We start from the raw sequence: 22,678 nt of genomic DNA on the forward strand, positions 1-22,678 counted from the left end.
CAGGGTAAAGTTTATTGTAGCAATGTGAGGTTATTTTAACATTTGAAAAATAAACCAGTGTAATGAACTCTACTTAGAGAATAAAGGAAAAATAAATCATCAGTATTTTATTATAGATGCAGAGAACATAAATGATATTATTCTAGACCTATAATAAAAACTTAGTAAACAAGTAGTGAGACCTTTAAAATTTCACCAAAACACCTATAGAAAATCTACGAGTAGTTTAGTGGTGAAACACTGAAAACCTTCCCCGTGTTGGGAACATCATACCACTTTTATTCAACATTAACCTGAGGTCCTAGAGCACTAAAATAAGAAAGGCTTAAAGATCAGAATGAAGTAACAAATTAGATGCTAGCAGGGTGGATGAACCTAGAATCTGTTATAGTTAAGTAAGCCAGAAAGAGAAAAACAAATATAGTATATTAACACATAAATATGGAATCTAGAACAAGTGATATTGATGAACTTACTTGCAGGGAAGGAAAGGAGATGCAGGTGCAGACACAGAATGGACTTGTGGACACAGTCGGGGAGGGAGAGAGGGATGAACGGAGAAAGTAGCATCAACGTGTGTGCACTCTCGGGTGTGAGACGGACAGCTGGTGAGAAGCTGCCGGGCAGCACAGGGAGCCCGGGGCGGTGCTCTGTGATGGCGGGGAGGCATCGGATGGGGACAGGGCAGGGGGGCTAGCGATGTATGTGCAATTTATTTGCATTGTTGTATGGCAGAAACTAACACAACATAATAAAAATTAAAAAAAAATTAACATGTGATACAGTATTATTAACTGAAGTACAGATTTTGTTCACATTTCAAATTTTTATGTTAGTGTCCATTATTTGTTTTCATACCTTATTCAAGACTCTATATTGTATTTAATTGCACTGAGCAGTATCAGCTGCATGCAAAAAATTCTGGTGAATTCTCTTTTCACTTTTATTCTATTACAAATATTTTGTAATTTTCCTTTTTATGGCATCTTAGATATACCCCTCATTCAAAAGTGGACATTTAATTTCCAAATATATGGGATTTTTTAAAGTAGCTTTGCTATTCATTTCTCATTTAAAAGATTCTCTGCAACCACCCTCTGTTTCTCAGTCCTCTAACTTTATTGAGTCTTTCAATGGCTAAGGCAAAGATCTCTCTTGGTAAAGGTCACACTGCACTTGAAGAAAACATGTGGGTTTTTTCAAATATATTTGATATTGATCTCTATCATAATTCCACAGTAAAAAGAGAACAGACTCTATAAGATCAATACTTTATGACTATAAAATTTCTGCACCTGGTCTTATGTCTGGATATCTCCTAGTTTAGTCTATGGGAACTTGAATAAAATTTGTATCCTACTGCTGTGTGAAAATTGTATTAATCTTAATTATGTCAAATTGGTTCATAGTGCTTTTCAGGTCTACTATATTCTTGGACTCATCTGTACATTCATTCTAATAATTTCTGAGAGTTTGATATTGAAACTCTAACTAAAAATCTTAATTTATCAACTTAAAACAGACAACTGTAATATATACGGTGAAACTACATGTAATTTTGTTTTGTATTTTCCAGGTCTCCTGTAAATGTGTTATTTTCATAATTTAAAAAACAACAAAAATTAGATGCTTTCACAGAGAGCATGACTGGGTTCAAAGCGGAGCCAAAACAGTTTATACAGTTAATATTTACCCTAACTTATAAATAGTTTTAAAAACTGTTTGCACAGACAACTAATTTCTTTCTTCAATTAACTCTTATACATATTCAGGGTCAATTCTAACATTTCACTGACAACCATGTACTATATTACTCCTTGTTTACAAACATTCATGTGATTTAAAAAAATGACATCAAGAATTCAGCTCTCTATTAGCCAAGATGATCTGCAATACCTCCTGCACAAAAGCCCTGGGTCACAGCAGAGGCTTCTGGTATTCGTGTTTACTTTCTTTGAGTGCCAAGTAATCTAACTATGCCTTCTTCCCTAACCCCACCTGAAAAGGCCGATCTGAATGTTCCAGGGCTTAAGGATAAGTAAGGCCATCAAGAAGGCTATGACTAATAACTAGCTTGACAGGCGGTGGGCAAGATGGGTAAGGACAACAAAAGAGAAAAGTCACTATGACAATATTTACCAGCTGATCTTGGTTCTGATTTGAGCAGGGGCCACAGCAGAGAGAAACAAACTGAGTAGGAAGGGCAGAAGAACCCGCCTTGGGTCAGGAAAGAATAAAGACACTGCCTGAACATCACAGACGCATATATACAAAACGCCACAAACACCCTCATTTGTACTCTGGGGGCTGGGGTGGGGGTGGGGTTAAAGATAAGACGGCCTAAGTCTTCCATCCACAGGGTTAACACCCTCTTCATTCTCCTTTTGTTCTCAGTTCCCGTATGTCGAGGCTGGACTCCTGCTGTACTACTCTAAGGGTCCCACCCTTCCAGATACCACTCCCCAACCCCCAAAATCAAAAGCACAAATGGGCTGAGGATACCTTCCACTTCCCAAGGCTCCAGTGAGTTAAACCCAAGAAACCCTGTAGGAATCCAGAGCACACAGCACTAAGACTTGTCCTGGCCATCTCTAGGAAGACGTGCAGGAAGAAAATCCACTTTCTCCAGGGACATCAACCCCTGGAGCATCTAGCACCCCCTCCCCTGCATTGTTCGGAACCAGTCAAAATATGACATGATTTTCAGCACACAGGTGTAGGGGATGCTAAAGTAACCAAAGACAAAATGTACCCCAAATTTCTGTTGCAGGTCATCCTATTTCCAAGGGGGTATTTTTACTCATTACAGCCACTCTCATGCAGCTTAAATGGAACAAAGGACTGAATTAACTTCAAACAGTGAATGTGGCCATCTAATAGGTAAAAAAAAGAAAGTTTTGAACTAGATCTAGGTCCAAATCGAACTTACTAGCCATGTGACCTTTTAAGCAAGTTAGTTGTCAACTATGAAGCTCATTTATGGCATCTGTACAATGAGAATAAAGGTGCCTATGATTTTTGGAGTCAACGATTAATTGAGATAATGGATGTGAAGCATTAGCAGTCACTTGCTCTTGATAAACTGCGTTAGACTCATGGACAGCAAGGACTTGACAATGTGCACATATATTAAAACAAAAAAGTAATATAATTTAAATAGGTGTGTATTAACAAGAGGCTTTATGAAAGGTGTACACTTTGATACTCTGAAGGGCTCTGAAACCTTAAGCAAATGGTATTGTGCAATAAGCGTTGTGCTAACTGTGCCTAAAACACGGGTAATATGAGCGCTTAAAATTCATCTGGCCCAGGCAATTTTAAGTCTTTCAGACTATATATACAGTGAATTAAAATACTTGGTTCACACATTTCAAAAGTTCATTTTAATGATTAAATCTGCACTTACCTGTCACTGAAAAAGCCAAATCCATAACCAAATCATGATGCCAATGTAAACATGTATATGTGTATTTCTTTTCATCATCAAAATTCCTCCTGTTGGAGAAAACCAAAATTCTTAATTTGGTCAAAGGGGTATGTTTATCAAGCTCACTGGTTTTAATGTGCAAAAAGAACACTTTCTATTTCTAAACCAGTCACTTCTGCAAACAACAAGCCATCACAGTATCCTACTAGTTCAATATTCACTGTTGTTACTCTTTCCATTTTACTTAAAGGCTGACAAAAAGCTCTCTTATAGATAAAAGGCACCTTTTTTACTCCTAGGGCCAAAGGTGGAAATCTTATAATAGTTAAGTCTGTGCAGCAAAGAGTATAGTAATATACGAAAGGGAGGACGCCAGCAAAGCCTCATCTCTACTATTAGCAGCTGCTTTTCGGTTCTGTCCTTCTCCCTGTACCCAGGTACATCCCTGTTCTGCAGGACTAATCCAGAAGAAATAAATGATCATCAAGCTTTGCAAGAGTAAACTGACCAAAGACGAATTTTGCCATCCTTGTGACCAGTTGCTATGCAATCTTCCTTTGGGTGACATGCTACACATGTAAAGTTGTTCCTAGCGTGTTTCTTATTTCTTGATGATGATAAGGTAAACCTAGAAGAAAAAAATTTTACCTTGATTATTAAAGACTTGGTGGGTATCATATAGTTAGGTAAAAGGGAGGTCCATCCTTATCCAGCCAAACTGGTGAGCTCTCAGATGTATTGAACATAAATGTACAATTTTTAAGAAAAACTGTGACCAGGAATCATGAATTGTGCTTTATAAACATTTATTGTTAAACAATATAAACTTTATGTGAATAACATTCTGCCATAATAACTTATCCATGCAAGCCACTGAGAGTGAAGTAAAGAATAGACAGTCCTTTTTGTGGTTTTCTACCTGGCCAAAGTTTGTTAAAATTTCTTGTTTAAGCCAAGTTTTTAGTATTAAGTATGGATAAGCCTAAGAAATTATATCTGAGACAACTGGATAATCTGTTCAAAGATGTCAGGATGCTTATTATACTGCAAAGGAAAACAAATGTTAATCTTAAGGCAGAGTTAAAGAGGACAGCGTCATTTGAAGAGTGACTTCTCATTCTTAGCACTGTGTTGCTGTGTGCTGTGCTCAGTCCTATCTGACTCTGCACAATCCCACAGACTGTAGCCCACCAGGCTCCTCTGTCCATGGGACTTTCCAGACAAGAATACTGGAGTGGGTTGCCACTCCCTTCTCCAGGGAAACTTGCCAATCCAACGATCAAACCCATGTCTCTAGTATCTCTTGCACTGGCAGACAGATTCCTTACCAATGTGCCACCTGAGAAGTCCCATGCTTAGCACTAGCCTCTTTAAATATATTATCTCATTCATCCTTACGACTCTATTCAGTTCAGTTCAGCTGCTCAGTTGTGTCCGACTCTGAGACCCCATGGACTGCAGCACGCCAGGATTCTCTGTCCATCACCAACTCCTGGAGCTTACTCAACTCATGTCCATCGAGTTGGTGATGACATCCAACCAGCTCATCCTTTGTCATCCCCTTCTCCTCCCACATTCAATCTACCCCACCATCAGAGTCTTTTCCAGCGAGTCAGTTCTTCGTATCAGGTAGACAAAGTATTGGAATTTCAGCTTCAGCATCAGTCCTTCCAATGAATATTCAGGACTCACTTACTTCAGGATTGACTGGTTTGATCTCCTTGCAGTCCAAGGGTCTCTCGAGAGTCTTCTCCAACACCACAGTTCAAAAGCATCAATTCTTCAATGCTCAGCTTTCTTTATAGTGCAACTCTCACATCCATACATGACTACTAGAAAAACCATAGCTTTGACTAGACAGACCTTTGTCGGCAAAGTATGTCTCTGCTTTTTAATATGCCGTCTAGACTGGTCACAGCTTTTCATCCAAGGGGTAAGTATCTTTGAATTTCATGGCTGCAGCCAACATCTGCAGTGATTTTAGAGCCCCCCAATATAAAGTCTGTCACTGTTTCCACATCTATTTGCCATGAAGTGATGGGACCAGATGCCACGATCTTTGTTTTCTGAATGTTGAGCTTTAAGCCAACTTTTTCACTCTCCTCTTTCACTTTCATCAAGAAACTTTTTAGTTCCTCTTCACTTTCTGCCATAAGGGTGGTGTCATCTGCATATCTTAAGTTATTGATATTTCTCCCAGCAATCTTGATTCCAGTTTGTGCTTCCTTCAGCCCGGCATTTCACATGATGTACTCTGCATATAAATTAAATAAGCAGGGTGACAATATACAGCCTTGAAGTACTCCTTTCCCTATTTGGAACCACTCTGTTGTTCCATGTCCAGTTCTAACTGTTGCTTCTTGACCCGCATAAAGATTTCTCAGGAGGCAGGTAAGGTGGTCTGGTATTTCTATCTTTTGAAGACTTTTCCACAGTTTGTTGTTACCCACACAGTCAATGGCTTTGGCATAGTCAATAAAGCAGAAGCAAATGTTTTTCTGGAACTCTTGTGCTTTTCTGATGATCCACTGGATGTTGGCAATTTGATCTCTGGTTCCTCTAAATCTAGTTGAAAATCTGGATGTTCATGATCCACGTTCTATTGAAGCCTGGTCTGGAGAATTTTGAGCATCACTTTGCTAGCGTGTGAGATGAGTGTTAACTGTGCAGTAGTTTGAACATTCTTTGGCATTGCCTTTCTTTGGGATTGGAATGAAAACTGACCTTTCCCAGTCCTGGGGCCACTGCTGAGTTATCCACATTTGCTGGCATATTGAGTGTAGCACTTTCAAATCTTTTAGGATTTGAAATAGCTCAATTGGAATTCCATCACCTCCACTAGCTTTGTTTGTAGTGATGCTTCCTAAGGCCCACTTGACTTTGCATTCCAGGATGTCTGGCTCTAGGTGAGTGATCACACCATCATGATTATCTGGGTCATGAAGATCTTTTTTGTGTAGTTCTTCTGTGTATTCTTGTCACCTCTTCTTCATATCTTCTGTTTCTGTTAGGTCCATACACTTTCTGTCCTTTATTGTGCCCATTTTTGCATGAAATGTTCCCTTGATATCTCTAATTTTCTTGAAGAGATCTCTAGTCTTTCCCATTCTATTGTTTTCCTCTTATTTCTTTGCATTGATCACTGAGGAAGGCTTTCTTATCTCTCCTTGCTATTCCTTGGAACTCTGCACTCAAATGGATGTATCTTTCCTTTTCTCCTTTGCCTCTAGTTTCTCTTTTCTCAGCTATTTGTAAGGCCTCCTCAGAAAACCATTTTGCCGTTTTGCATTTCTTTTTCTTGGGGATGGTCTTGATCACTGACTCCTGTACAATGTCACGAACCTCCATCCATAGTTCTTCAGGCACTCTATCAGATCTAAATCCTTGAATCTGTTTGTCACTTCCACTGTGTAATCATAAGGTAATTTGATTTAGGTCATATCTGAAGAGTCTAGTGGTTTTGCCTACTTTCTTCAACGTAAGTCTGAATTTTGCAACAAGGAGTTCATGATCTGCATTTAATGGTATCATCCCCATTTAAAACGTATGTTAATCTGAAGTACAAGGAGGTTCAATGAACTAATTTGAATCATGTTAAGCCCAGATATCCGAAAGCCTACATTCATTTCTCCTGCCATAAAATGAATGAGGATCATCTAGAAAAGACTTTGGAAACCACATCCCAATTCTGACAGCAGAAATCTATGTGTGGATGGGGTTTTAGGGAGACAAGCTCCCTAGGATTTTGTGGGTAATAATTTTGACTCACTGTGGATTAAAAATTCTACCTTTATATCTTGTGGTTTCATAATTTTAATATGGTAGAGAAATAGCATTGGGTCACAGGATGAATAAAATTAAGATAAATACAATTACAATGAACTCTTGAGTAAATAAAATAAGGCTATCAAAACGGAATTCTTACCTTGTTGTTGTTTTCTTTTTGAAAAAATAAACAGACAAGTAGAAGTCCCGTACTGCAGCAACATACTCCCCCTGGTATTGCAAAGAGAAGATAACATTCATAAAGACAGTTAACACCCTTTAAAAAGAAATATTCTCATCACAATAGTTAACAAAGCAACAAAATTGTTTTGCTGATTGAGTATATTAATATGAAACAATATATTACAGTTTAACAATGGAAAGGTTGTGCAGTTGCTTAGTTGAATCTTTGTGACCCCCATGGACTATAGCCCACCAGGCTCCTCTGTCCACGGGGATTCTCCAGGCAGGAATATTGGAGTGGGTTGCCATGCTCTCTTCCAGGGGATCTTTCCAACCCAGGTCTCCCACACTGCAGGCAGATTCTTTAACATCTAAGCCACCAGAGAAGCCCAAGAATATTGGAGCGGGTAGCCTATCCCTTTTCCAGGGGAACTTCCCGACCCAGGAATTAAACTGGGGTCTCCTGTGTTGCAGGTGGATTCTTTACCAGCATGATTATTGTATGGAAAGGATACTCCCATTTTTATAATAATCAGAAAATTAAAGAGGAATGTAGATCCTATATCCTAAAACTAGACTCTCAAACTTTAAGTATAATGATTAAAACTTTTTTCTATTATGGCATAATTTATCAACAAAAAAGTGCAATGTCTAACATGCATATAACCACGTAACCATCACCACAATCAAGATTCAGGACATTTTCTTTGCCTCAGGAGTGCTCATTTGTTCTTTATTCCAGTCAATCCCCAATGCCTCTAGCCCTGCCAGCTATCACCATAGCTTACCTCTCAGCCTGTTCTATAACAGAATGGTAAATATTAGGTTGGTGCAAAAGTAACTGTGGTTTTGTATTGCTGAACTTTGCCATTTGATATTGGAATACATTCTTAAATAAATGTGGTTATGTTATACACCATTTTGATGCATATTTCTCACTTTATGTTTTTTGCTAATGACTTATTGCTTGCTGTTTATACTTATTTTTAGACTATAGAAATGGTATTAGACGAAAAGCAAATTTATGTGATTCTCTTATTTGAGTTCAAAAAGGATCATAAAGCAGCAGAGACAACTCACAACATCAACTACACGTCTGGCCCAGGAACGACTGCGGAATGTACAGCGCAGCGGTTGTTAAAGAAGTTTTGCAAAGAAGACGAGAGCCTGGAAGATGAGGAGGGTAGTAGCTGGCCGTTGGAAGCTGACAATGACCAACTGGCAGCCATCATCAAAGCTGATCCTCCTACAACTACATGAGACGTTGCCAAAGAACTCAACGTCAACCATTCCGTGGTCGTTTGGCATTTGAAGCAAATTGGGAAAGGTGAAAAAGGTCAATGAGTAGGTGTCTCAAGAGCTGACCAAAAAGGGGGAAAAAAATATATATATATATATATATACTTTTTATTCTATGCAACAACAATGAACCATTTCTCGATCTGTGACATATGAGGAAAAGTGGATTGTATATAACAACCAGCAATGACCAGCTCTATGGGTGGACTGAGAAGAAGATCCAAAGTACTTCCCAAAGCCAAACTTGCATCAAAAAAAGATCGTGGCCACTGTTTGATGGTCTCCTGCTTGTCTGAGTCACTACAGCTTTCTGAATCCTGGTGAAACCATTACATTTGAGGAGTATGCTCAGCAAGTTGATGAGATGCAGTGAAAACTGCAATGACTGCAGTCAGCACTGGTCAACAGAAAGCGCACAATTCTTCCCCAAGACAATGCCTGACTGCACATCACACAAACAACACTTCAAAAAATGAATGATTTAGGCTATCAAGTTTTGCCTCATCTATTATATTTCACCTGACCTCTTGCCAACCAACTACCACTTCTTCTGGCATCTCAACAACTTTTCGCAGGGAAAATGCTCTATAACCAGGATGCAGAAAATGCTTTCTAAGAGTCTGATGAATCCTGAAGCATGGATTTTTATGATACAGAAATAAGCAAACTTATTTCTCATTGGAAAAAATGTCTTGATTGCAATGGTCCCTATTTTGACTAATAAAGATGTGTTTCATGTGTATAGCTGTGGTGGATTCATGTTGATGTATGGCAAAACCAATACAATATTGTAAAGTAATTAACCTCCAATTAAAATAAATTTATATTTTAAAAAATTAAAAAAGGGGAAAAAAACAAAGATGTGTTTCAGCCTAATTATAATGATTTAAAATTCATGGTCTGAAACCACAATTACTTTTGCACCAATCTAATACATTACAATGGTAGCTCCATATCACCTGAGATTCACCCTTGCTCTTATATGTATCATTAGTTCCTTTTTATTGTGAAGCAGCAACCAGTGAATGCATATGTATTACAAATCATTTACTCCCTTACTGACGCACACTTTCTCGTACACGTCATTTTGTGGCCATGCTTTCATGTTGCTACCTATAAGCAGAACTGCTGGGTCACACACAGTAAAGGCACATGTTTAACTTTACCCCATATTTAGCCACCACTCAGTACCACACAGCAGCAGCAGCGGCTCAGACAGTAAAGCGTCTGTCTGCAATGCAGGAGACCCGGGTTTGATCCCTGGGTCGGGAAGATCCCCTGGAGAAGGAAATGGCAGCCCGCTCCAGTATTCTTGCCTGGAGAATCCCATGGACTGTGGAGCCTGGTAGGTTACCGTCCATGGGGTCGCAAAGAGTCGGACACGACTGAGCGACTTCACTTTCACTTTCAGTACCGTCACTATCTGTTCCAGTGGACGTGAAGTAGTATCTCGTGCTTTTAATTTGTATTTAACTGATGACTATGATGCTGAAGAGTAATGACGTTTATGTTTTCTCTAAGAAATTAACCCTTTTTAGAACAAAGCCAAAATAATGTTACAAAACTTAAGACTAAAGAAACATGCCATCACAATGATATCTAGGGGCTTTCTATGGTACTTGATTTGACAGCTGAATAAATTATTGTATGAACATCATACAGTTACTGTTTCAGATGAAAATTTAAGTATACACTGCTGCAGTGCTAAATGAAGGAAAAAAGGTAAAAGCCCTCAGATAATTATTCAGTTTGGGAAGTTATTTTATACATATTTAAGCAAAAGTCTAGAAAAAGATTCCTCAAATAGTATCGCTTGTGAGATTTCATTTCTTTACTTTTCTGTAAAGGCATATTATTTATTTATAGACATGGAGGTCATATTTTCAAAAGACATGTATCTATAATCAAAGAATTTAAGTGGTTTTACGTGGTATAGGCTAAGAAGTACAGAAAATATGTCAAACCATTGATTTTTCTGAACAATTACAGAGTTTATAAGAGCAGTAAGACAATATACAAAATAAGAATGGCCCTAAAAAAATCTATACTGCAAATGTATGCTAAAGCTGCAAGACAGTTTTTTTAGCTACTAACAAAGGCACTGTAACTCAAGGCAATATTAAATGACTGTAACATAAAATACTCAGAGGAAAGATTGCAGGAAAGAGATTTTATGTACACAAAAGAAAACCAACAAAGCAAATTTTACCTCATTTCCAAAGGCAATGCACTTGGGTGACTGGTTTACGTAATCCAAAACGAAGGAGAGCTCCTTAGCTTCTATTTCCTGACTTGATGATTTTGGTAGTTTCACTGAAGCCAGCTGAAAGACATCTAGCCAAAGGCAGCTATATTAATAGAAAGCTTCTCCAGAGAAAAACATGTGTGTGTGTTCATATAAGACCGTTTATCAGAACTCCGGAGTTCACCTGATGCCAAGATCGTAATTCTAGGCTATCTGAAAAAGCTGTATTCTTCATTTGAATACACAAGTTTTAACAGAAGTCTAATCTCACAACTCATTTATGTATACACACAAGCATCATATAGGTAGAAATTGGAAACAGTTTCTTTTACTGGTGCATTTTGCTTTCCAAAGTGCTGAGGTGAGCTTTAAAATGGAGACAGAATATGACATACTGGTGAAATGAGCAGCCACAAGCAACAAATCATCTGAGAGCTTTCAGAAATGCTATGGACTTGCCACACATACATAGGATAAACCTTTTCTGTAAACCGGCACGCTTTTCTCTTTGCATTCTGTTAAAATAGCTTCTCCTTGAACAGGAAACAGTTATATTTCACTGCACTATTTCTGCCTTATCCTCTACCAGGGAAGCCCCCGAGACTTTACAATGAATACAAAATTCTGCAATGCACTGATCTACTATTTTTTTCTGTTTTCCAGCCTTTCTTACAGCCTTTTCAGTCATCTCAAACTGTAGATACCTAAGTCCTAAAAATGTATTTTCTTTTCTAACGTGAAGTCTTCCCCAACACTGCCCACTTCAACTGAGGAATCATGCGGTGAGTATGGGGAGTGGCTACCAAACTACAGTTATGAGCAAAGCCACCTAGGAAGATATAAAAAATGCTCATTCCTAGACCAAATCTCAGACCCAGTGAGTCGGAGTTTAGAAACATTAATTTTTTAATACGCATACAGATTAAGAATTAAGAGAGACATTAAGATGCAGAAGGAAATGGCACCCCACTCCAGTATTCTTGCCTGGAGAATCCCATGGACGGAGGAACCTGGTGGGCTGCAGTCCATGGGGTCACAAGTGTGGGACACGACTAAGTGACTAAACAACAACAACAGACATTAAGAATTCACATATTTATGTACAGGCAGAACCTAAATACTGAAAAGTGCTATTTTAAACAGTCACCATATAAGGCAACAATCATTTTAAGAAATATACTGCCATTTCCAGAACATTTTTTGAAATGTCCCTTAAAGACAGTTTATGCTCTTGAGAACTCTATATGCAGGTCAGGAAGCAATAGTTAGAACTGGACATGGAACAAGAGATTGGTTCCAAATAGGAAAAGGAGTATGTCAAGGCTGAATATTGTCACCCTGCTTATTTAACTTATATGCAGAGTACATCATGAGAAACGCTGGGCTGGAAGAAGCATAAGCTGAAATCAAGATTGCCAGGAGAAATATCAATAACCTCAGATATGCAGATGACACCACCCTTATGGCAGAAAGAGGAACTAAAAAGCCTCTTGATGAAAGTGAAAGAGGAGAGTGAAAAAGTTGGCTTAAAGTTCAGCATTCAGAAAACGAAGATCATGGCATCCAGTCCCATCACTTCATGAGAAATAGATGGGGAAACAGTGGAAACAGTGTCAGACTTTATTTTGGGGGGCTCCAAAATCACTGCAGATGGTGATTTTAGCCATGAAATTAAAAGACACTTATTCCTTGGAAGGAAAGTTATGATCAACCTAGACAGCATATTGAAAAGCAGAGACATTACTTTGTCAACAAAGGTCCATCTGGTCAAGGCTATGGTTTTTCCAGTAGTCATGTATGGATGTGAGAGTTGGACTATAAAGAAAGCTGAGCATAGGAGAATTGATGCTTTTGAACTGTGGTGTTGGAAAAGACTCTTGGGAGTCCCTTGGACTGCAAGGAGATCCAACCAGTCCATCCTAAAGGAAATCAGTCCTGGGTGTTCATTGGAAGGAATGATGTTGAAGCTGAAACTCCAGTACTTTGGCCACCTCATGCAAAGATTGGACTCATTGGAAAAGACTCTGATGCTGGGAGGGATTGGGGGCAGGAGGAGAAGGGGACGACCGAGGATGAGATGGCTGGATGGCATCACGGACTCGATGGACTTGAGTCTGAGTGAACTCCGGGAGTTGGCGATGGACAGGGAGGCCTGGCGTGCTGCGATTCATGGGGTCGCAAAGAGTCGGACACGACTGAGCGACTGAACTGAACTGATGGGTCACATAAGAAAACTCACAGCTTTTTATTCTTTCATGTCACATTTCTGATAGATAAAAACATTACTCCTTAACACGGTTGTTACCAAATGACTTCTAGCTGAAAACGATTTCACTTTCACAGTTGTGACTATTCTCAAGTTACTTAAAGTTCATGACATTAGCAATCTGCAAACTGTTTCAACAAAAGAAACGACCCCCCTCCCAAATCCCCCAAATCTAACTACCAACACCCCCCCAAAAACAAACCAAAAATCTCCCCAAAATTTCCAAACCACCCCCACCATGGAAAGGATTACTTAGTTAATGGGTTGTGAGCCAATCTAGCTGACCACCCAGTTACAAATTTAAAGCTGCTCTGTACTTTGTATTCTGAATGCAACTCTATTTTTAGGAGGATAAACACAGGTTGCACTGGGATTCTTAAAGTCTGAGATTAGAAAAATGCTTTGGATATATTCTTCACATCAATGCTGGGGTATTAAACTTACTGCTAAAGGATAATTACTTGTAACCACTGAAGATATTCTAGATTTCCTAGAATACTCTGAAACATGGCATTTGAGTGAATAATGTTCCAATGATAAAAAAATATATAAAAATAATTTAGCCACTCTCTTAGCTGCTAATAATTTGTTTTCTATACCATTTCTTCCAGATTCAAGGTCAACAAATGGGTGGTGTTCGAGGATGGGTAAAATGATAGTGATGCTTAAAACTGACATTTGTTCAGTAGCAAGACACACTGTAGCTCAAAACAGCTTTAAAATTAGAGTAAGGTTGTCCATTATCACAACCATATTTTAAATAATCATTTCATCATCAATACTTCAGAAAGTAATACAAACCCTCCCCCATATGACTGCAATAATGATGAAACCAGTTTAAACACCAGCTCCAAAACTGTTGACTTCAGATTAAAACGAAAATGTTAAATTTGAGACACTGTAAAAAAAAAAAAAAAAAGCCACTCAAAGATATATAAATAAAAATAAATTAATTTACTATACCTGGTTTTCCTTTATTTATCATAACGAAGACAGAATCCTCAGCGCAGGAAAGAGTAAAGAGGGCATGAAGTTCACATCCAACTCTGAAGGTCTGAAAGATAAAGAGCACCATATTATTTGTTCTGTCCACCCCCTGCAAAAGTTTCATAACAGGAGGGATTTTTTAATCCATTTTGCTCACTGCTATTCTGCCAACATCAGAAGAAAACTTGACCTAGGTAGACATTCAGTATGTATTTACTGAATAACCTCTTAAGTGAATATCTCTAGATCTACCTGGTTCTTTTCAATGGGTGCACAGTATTCTATTGAATGAATACCCAATTTTAACTCAAGATTAAATTCAACTTTTTTCTACCATGAACAATGTTTAATGTTTTAAGAACCGTATGTACCTGCCATTATTTCAACAAGAGATTCCTAAAGGTGAGATTGCTGGAGCAAGCGTATTCGTTTTCAGTCATATACTGACTATATACAAAAATGTCTATTTCTCTATATTTTATCACTATACATTTTCAATTTGTAATTTGTCTAAACGGACAGGGAAAAATGCTGTGTTATCTCTTAATTTACATTTAACTATTAACAAGGTTAAGAACCTTTTCATGTTTATTGGCTATTTCTTTTTAGTGTATTACATAGTCCTACTCTATACCAACTTTTTTTTCCTGTGGGGTCACTAGTTTTTCCTTATTGGTTCTTGGTAATTTTGTGTATCACCGATAATATCTCTTGTAAATATGTTCTTTCACTGCTCATTAAAAGATGAGACCTCAGAGAAGTAACAAAATACATCTATCTGTCTTATGTTGCCATTCCTCTTCCCATAATGAAAATGGAAACTCAATCCACGTACCTTTATCAAAATGCCATCTATATAGTCCCACAGTTTAATCGTGCCATCAGCGGAACAAGAATACAGCTAAAAGGGTAAGAACAGTACAAAACTGATTAAGAAAAAGAACTACAATAAGATTATCAAGTAACTTAAATGCTAATACAGAAGGCATTGCCTATTGATTAATCTATTATTAGCTTTAAAGACGTGGAATCATTTATACTCTTTTTGCAAAATAAAAAATCCTATCACAGCTCTTTGCGGAAATGAGACCTATCAAATTTTAATTAAAAGAAGGAAAAAAGTCAACCTTCTACTTTCAAGAGGGAGATGATAAGGTACCGAGTAATAAAAAACTCTTGAGAGCTTGTGACTATTATCCCAGAGCCCAGTTCTTTACCAGCAGAACTACTTTTATCTTGCATGGGTATCAAAGGAATGTAGGGTGTAACAGTCAATTTCTACACTTATCTCATTGTAACCAACAGTCTGTGGGCCAAACTTTGGTAACACGAGAATGCCTTAGTAACATGTTTTTATTTCTGTTTCAGTGGACTGAGTTTTACTAAGGTTATACTGAACTTGCGTATGTGCTATTATTGTGAAAACAATTCACAAGAAAGATGGTGGAGTAGGACATGGAACTCATCTCATAAATAATGTAGTTCTAGGCTGTGACCCTATTTTAATAATTAAAAATAAGTGAAAAATATCCTGAGTCAGAAAATCAAAATAGATATTTCCTTGATCGTCACCTAGAAAGCTTCTCAGCCAAATTCTATTGAAATTATTCTGGCAACAGTAACACCAATATTAAAGTATTAAATTGCAAATCGTTTAACACCTGTAGATGGTTGTTGGGATTGAGCTGGATTCCGGTCACCAGATTCCTGTGCCCTTGCAATATATGCACACATTCTTCTGTAGCTGTGCTATAAACTTTAATAAAGTCTCCAGAGACACAGAAGATATACCTGGAAATAAGAGAGAAAAACAAGATTCAGTTCCCCATATAGTATAATCTGTCTATTGTCCATGAAAAATTAAAACATGCAATGGAGATTTCATTCAAACAAAAAAATTCAAGAACGGAGTACTCAAATTGTGTTGCTCACACCTATGGGGACATCTCAGACCATTTAGTTCATTAACTCTCAAAAGTAGATCAATGATGCCAAAATCACATCTCTGACCTGTGCCAGGGGCAGAGGCTATATGGAATCATCCTGCAAAAATGGCTGACCTAACCAAGTTGCCGGCTCACTAATGGATGCAGAGGCTGTGTTATGCACTATCAGGTACTATTCTGTGGTGGGGTGGCCAACAGCAATCTTTCCCTGTCCTCCAACACTCCATCATTCATTGCGGACACCAGTTTACAAGTACAAAGTCAGAGATTCTCTACTCAGTGAGGTCTCTCATACAGCAAAGTGTAAAGACTTCATGGCAGTTCTTTTTCTTACTGCCAAAATGATTTTGCCTTTGTTCTTCTAGATTTGTAGCTTTCTTCCATATAGCAGAGGCTACTAAATTATTAATTGTGGTTAATCTGGGGTAATATTTGACTTTTTTCATAGTAGGCATAACCATAAGACAAAGCTCAGAACTGCAAATATTCTAGGATCTATCAAATAAAAGATGCTTGTTCTGTGCCTATTAGATGTGACACTGTACCTGTCTAACATGGTGCTTCCTCATATACCAAAGAAGGTAAAAACCACAGAATCCTTAGACTGGACCTCTCTCTACTCTGTGATCCCAAATCATTTGATCTATTTTTGAATTGTGTTGAAATTCCTCATTTATCTAAATATCCATCTCCCTTATGTACCCATAAGCTCCTGTAGGGCAGAGGCCTTACTTATACTTGATTGCAATATATGCACACATTTGTCAAACAGAACTTGCCCAATCTTCAAAGGTTTTATAAACTATTTAGATAAACTGAACCAGTGAAAGAATTACCACCAAATAATCAAAGGGTACATCTACGCTGGCTAGGGCTGCTACTACCCTATTTTATCATTTCTAAGACACTTGAGTTTTCACACATACATCTCTGAAATCAAGATGCCTCTTCCAAGTGCTGTGACCAGAGGACACAGTTGTGTTCAGCTGTTTAATAAGATCAACAAAGAACATGCAATGAAGCAACTGAGGCCCATGGACGCCCCTGCTGGCTGGTTCCTCCTCTCCATGCCCAGGAGTACCCAGGTTCTCACAGTCTTCAGCCCAGACCACTCTTGTAAGGGCTCCCTTCAGTCTCCAGGTGTGGCCCTTCAATTCACTTTTATTATTCATACCAGACTAATTTTTACAAACCTGACCATATTACTCCCTTAAATAAAGACTAAATTAAAATCCTTCAAGGTTTTTTCACTGCTTTCAGGATATGATCCAAATTCCTAAGTCTGACTCCAATCTGTCTAGAACTTTTTCACTTGAACAGTAGGCCAAGCGGTTCAAATTTCCAACAACCTGCCCAACCCCCCGCCGCCCCCTGCATCAGCAGGTCCTTCAGGCAGTATTTCCTTGAGATGGTGGTGGGTGAGGGGGTACTGAAAACTCACCCTAGCTGATTTTGATACTCTTCTCTAGAGGAAAGTGATTTCCTCTCTCCTTCCTCCTCAGCAGAGAATAATGGGTTTAACTACCAATATTTGAATACAACCCTCTAGAGGAAACACTCCATGCTTTTGCACAGTCTGCTATCCATGGAGAATGAGAACATTTTCTATGTCTTCGACATTCAGCTCCGGTATCTTTCTACCGGAACCTTCCCTCATTCTGTTCCAAATCAGTGCCTGTCTTAAACGTGCTTCCACAGGGTGCAGAGCTCAGCTCTACTCCAGCATTTTCCACACAGTGTTACGAGAGACCTTCCCGACCAGACTATGAGCTCCTTGAGGGGAGCAATTGCATTTACTTATTACAAATAATAATGGAAATACAGTGCAGAAGAAAAGAATGCATTTTAAAGAAGTCAAACCCAGATGGGTTCGAATGTCAGCTTTCATCCATGTATGGGCTGAATGACGTTGGAGAACTTACTTAATCTCTCTAAACCTCACTGATCTCTACTCACAGGGTTATTATAAAGATTATTATAAGATTATCATAAAGGTGCATTGAGACAATGCGTGCAAGTGCAAGCTTTGCACAGCTAACACTCAGTAAACACTTCTGTAAAATGAGGATAACAGTACCTAAACTATGTAGACAGGAATGCACATAAAGCGCCGCCACAGCGCCTGTCGCAGAGGACTCAAGTCATCTTTGTTGATAAAGTGTTGATGAAATTAATGATGTTTTCAAGCAGGAAACAGGATTTATATGAGGTTCTGAAGAATGTATGATTTAAGGGCTGGGAAAGAAAAACGATGCTGCTAAAATTCCACGATTCTGTCATTTCATTTACTAATTCAGCTTTTTTGATAAACTCTTTGAAGCAAAATACAACATGTCCTTATTCCTCTTTGTGTAAGTTAGCCAACTCCTTGTAGTAGCTTTTAGATAATATTCAAGTCCTCAGTGATTTCATTATAACCCTGTTAATTTGATTAAAAAACTGTCTTTAATTATTAGCGTATAAATATATATACATGAAAAAAAGCATCTCTAAATCTTGACCAAGTTCTTATCTTGAATTTCTACCTAAACACCTGCTACATTCACATTTATTCTCAAGGTACTTTAAACTCAAGAGGCCCAGTATGAATCCAACATCTTTTCCTTGTTAATCCTATTTGCTAAAGCACTCCAAAGCCCTGTCTTCTCTCTTCACCTTCAATAGTATCTTAATTTTGGCCAAAGTCATCTCTTGCTTGGATGCCTGCATTAGCCTTCGGAGCCCTGGTCTATAACCTTCTAGACTCTTCTCCCACCACTTCCCTTCACCCTATGCTGCAGATACACTGACCCCACAGCCATGATAACCCTCCGCCTATTCCAATTTAAGTTGTCTGCTTTGCTTAATCTCCCCGCCTCCCAACATATCACAGAAGGAGCAAACTCCTACTGGTTTTGCAAGATCCTACTGCTGAAGGGAAACTTTCTCACTGTGTGACTTCCTCTTCTATGCCAGCATTGTACCTTGAGTATGCTTTCCTACCGTCTCTCATCTCTCCACCATGTATTATACAGCTTTATGCTTCTGAACTGTGGTGTTGGAGAAGACTCTTGAGAGTCCCCTGGACTGCAAGGAGATCCAACCAGTCCACCCTAAAGGAGATCAGTCCTGGGTGTTCACTGGAAGGACTGATGCTGAAATTCCAATACTTTGGCCACCTGATGTGAAGAGCTGACTCATTTGAAAAGACCCTGATGCTGGGAAAGATTGAGGGCAGGATGAGAAGGGGACGACAGAGGATGAGATGGTTGGATGGCATCACCAACTCAATGGACATGGGTTTGGGTGGGCTCCGGGAGTTGGTGATGGACAGGGAGGCCTGGCGTGCTGTGGTTCATGGAGTCGCAAAGAGTTGGACACGACTGAGCAACTGAACTGAAGTGATACAGTTTTCAGATTCATATTCTGAAACACAATCTTATGTTACCACCCCCTGCCTGAGTATACCTTATCTAGAGAACTAAAAAAATACACTCTCTTTGGACCAAACAACAACCAAGAATGATTCTATGTTTCCTTTCGAAACTCACATCCCCAGCTCTCTCCACACACCATTGCTACTAGCTAACTGTACCACAGTTCTCATGCTTATACTGTGCCCCCTATCCCGAATGCCTTCCATCTATATCCTCTAGTCAAAATACCATCCATTTATTGTAGTTCAGTTGCTCAAGTCGTGTCCAACTCTTTGTGACTCCTTTGCCTGCGGCTTCCCCATGGTTCACCATCTCCCAGAGTTTGTTCCATCCCTGTCGAGCCTAAATATCACTTCCTCATCAACCTTCTCCATCCTTTCGGTCTGAAACACTGTTTCTTATGGGCTTCCAAAGTGCCACTGTATGAAACATTTGTTACTGGTTATCTTCTTTTCCTCATTAGGTTTGAAATTCTTAAAGGTAGGATCAATCCTGGAATTATCTTAGTTTTCAAAATCTCAGTTTGTTACAAACACATAGTTGGTAAACACTTAAAAATTAACTGCAAGACTAAGGAAGTGAAAAACATTAGATCCCAATATAATGAATAACTTGTAGAAATAGTACACTGGAGGAAGAAACTGGATAAAAGTCCAAAGTGGCAGAACTCTGGCAATCTCTTGAAGCCTCAGTTTCCTCCTGACTCACAAGTTGAGTATCAACAAAGCCCTCTGTATTGTAAAGACCAAAAGATCTTTTTTTTTGCCTCTAAAGCAATTTACAGAAGTTTCTTTAAGTCATGCATGCATTCAATAACTATTGCCATACACCCATAAGATATTGTGGCAATACAAACTTTCGTAAGATACTACCTCTGCTTTTCCAAGACAGAAAGGGAGTTTGGTAAGTGTCTATCCCTGAGTGACTTGGAAACCTTTTTATATTGTCATTTCTAGATGATGTTCACAATACAGCAATGATGTAAGAGCTGACATATATTGAGCCATTCAACGACAAGCATTGTTTGACATGCTCTCTATACACTTTGGCCACCTCATGGTTTTTCCAGTAGTCATGTATGGATGTGAGAGTTGGACTGTGAAGACGGCTGAGCGCCGAAGAACTGATGCTTTTGAACTGTGGTGTTGGAGAAGACTCTTGAGAGTCCCTTGGACTGCAAGGAGATCCAACCAGTCCATTCTAAAGGAGATCAGTCCTGGGTGTTCATTGGAAGGACTGAGGTTGAAGCTGAAACTCCAGTACTTTGGCCACCTCATGCGAAGAGCTGACTCACTGGAAAAGACCCTGATGCTGGGAGGACAGGAGGAGAAGGGGGTGACAGAGGATGAGATGGCTGGATGGCATCACTGACTCGATAGACGTCAGTCTGAGTGAACTCCGGGAGTCGGTGATGGACAGGGAGGCCTGCGTGCTGCAATTCATGGGTCGCAAAGAGTCGGACACGACAGCGACTGAACTGAACTGTGATGAGCCATTGGAAAAGACCCTAATGCTGGGCAAGATTGAGGGCAGGAGGAGGCGGGGTGACAGTGGATGAGATGGCTGGATGGTATGTATCATTGACTCAAACGACAATAGTTTGAGCAAATTCCGGGAGACAGTGAAAGACAGGGAAGCCTTGGTGTGCTGCCGTCCATGGGGCCGCAAAGAGTCGGACACGACTGAAGGACTAAACACTATGTATTAAGGCATTTAATTCCTCTTGTAACAACCTTATGAAATGAACTACTAAATATTATTCCCGTTTATAGATGAGGCAACTGAAGCAAAGATTAAGAACCTCGCGAAAAGCACACAGTAGATGAACCGGGCTTAGCTACGCTTCCAGCTACACTGAACTCCTGAGCAGGGGCATCAGGACTTACGCATATATTTATCTCACACAGAATTTAATATCAGTTTTTACGGAGAGCTCCAAAAAGGCTATCAAAACGCATCTTAGGTGTTAGGGAACTGCAAAGAAATCGGAACCTGCAATCGTTCAGTAACCTAAGTCACGATTCGGTCCGAAAGAAGGCTGTTTACTCCTGGTTTTCCAAGAGTAGTGGCGTACACATCTGTGCCTGAACCATTTTCCAGCCTCTCCAATGCTGAGCCGATTCTAACACAAGGGTCAGCCCGGGGGCCCCCTCAACCTATCGGCAGGTCCGGGGAGCAGGGAAGCGAGCGCGCCGCAGCCTGCGGTGCCTCTGGATTAAGGGGTTTCCGACTCCTCTCGCAGCACCCGGACCCCGGCTCCCTCCCGCGCGCGCCGCTTCCCCGAGCCAGAAGCACCGGCGGGCCCGTCCGGACGCGCCCGGCAGTTTCCGCCACCTTGGACTCACGCCCCTCAGCGGGGCCGGCAATTACCCATGGCCTCATACTTAGAATCCGCAGAGAACACCGCTCTCCTGAAGTTCAACTCGCTGCCGCCACAACGAACCACGCGGATGCCCTCTTCCTCCACCATCTTCGCGCACGCGCAAGGACTCTCTACCGCCGGCTCCACCGAGAGCTTCCTCAACGGAAGCCGGTGGGTAGGTAGTCTGTCCCGGCCCACAGGCCGCCACGCGGGGGCATTCTAGGACTCAGTCTCTATGGTAGGTTTCTATGGTAAGACCCTGCGCCTGCGCGGCCATCTTTGACTTGGGCAACGTCACTTTGAAAAGTGAAAAGTGAAAGTGAAGTCGCTCAGTTGTGTCCGACTCTTTGCGACCCCATGGACAGTAGCCTACCAGGCTCCTCAGTCCATGGGATTTTCCAGGCAAGAATACTGGAGTGGGTTGCCATTTTCTTCTCCAGGGGATCTTCCCGACCCACATTAGGACACGTGTAAAAGGTAAATGAGTTGGAGTAAACTCCGGGAGTTGGTGATGGACAGGGAGGCCTGGCGTGCTGCGATTCATGGGGTCGCAAAGAGTCGGACACGACTGAGCAACTGAACTGAAAAGGTAAAAGCGAAACAGAGACATAGACACAATATATTTATATCAGATTCCTCTAAACTCTTGTTTATTATAGATACATTGCTCTCCTGCCTTGTTAACCCAACTCTATAGTTTCTTCTGCTGGAAGAGAAAGGAGGCCCAAAGTATCAAGTGACCCCCAGTCTTTCCCCAAACCCTTCCAGTCTTTGCCTTTCTC

General features: G+C 39.9%; 1 protein-coding gene and 1 long non-coding RNA gene across 5 annotated transcripts in view; one reads left to right on the forward strand and one right to left on the reverse strand.

The window, feature by feature from the left end:
- WDR75 (WD repeat domain 75) overlaps window positions 1–22,678 on the reverse strand; it is a 36,022-nt gene that overhangs the window by 12,806 nt on the left and 538 nt on the right. Inside the window, exons 1-8 of one of the 2 annotated variants that reach the window (XM_069576920.1) lie at window positions 21,919–22,124; window positions 15,834–15,963; window positions 15,008–15,073; window positions 14,149–14,239; window positions 10,884–11,008; window positions 7,353–7,423; window positions 3,936–4,055; window positions 3,407–3,495 (exon numbers count right to left, since the gene is read on the reverse strand). In XM_069576920.1, coding sequence (XP_069433021.1) covers window positions 3,407–3,495; window positions 3,936–4,055; window positions 7,353–7,423; window positions 10,884–11,008; window positions 14,149–14,239; window positions 15,008–15,073; window positions 15,834–15,963; window positions 21,919–22,004 — 778 coding nt within the window. In that variant the 5' untranslated portion in view covers window positions 22,005–22,124. Of the gene's footprint in view, window positions 1–3,406; window positions 3,496–3,935; window positions 4,056–7,352; window positions 7,424–10,883; window positions 11,009–14,148; window positions 14,240–15,007; window positions 15,074–15,833; window positions 15,964–21,918; window positions 22,125–22,678 lie in introns of those variants that run through there. The other variant, XM_069576921.1, reaches the window with a different exon arrangement.
- Window positions 22,246–22,678, forward strand: part of LOC138433779 (uncharacterized) — a 195,609-nt gene continuing 195,176 nt past the window's right edge. The window contains exon 1 of one of the 3 annotated variants that reach the window (XR_011254463.1): window positions 22,246–22,485. This is a non-coding gene — a long non-coding RNA (uncharacterized lncRNA). The remainder of the gene's footprint in view (window positions 22,486–22,678) is intronic. The other 2 variants (XR_011254461.1, XR_011254462.1) reach the window with 2 other exon arrangements.

The sequence above is a fragment of the Ovis canadensis genome, chromosome 2 (assembly GCF_042477335.2).
Source record: "Ovis canadensis isolate MfBH-ARS-UI-01 breed Bighorn chromosome 2, ARS-UI_OviCan_v2, whole genome shotgun sequence".
Lineage (NCBI taxonomy): Eukaryota > Metazoa > Chordata > Mammalia > Artiodactyla > Bovidae > Ovis > Ovis canadensis.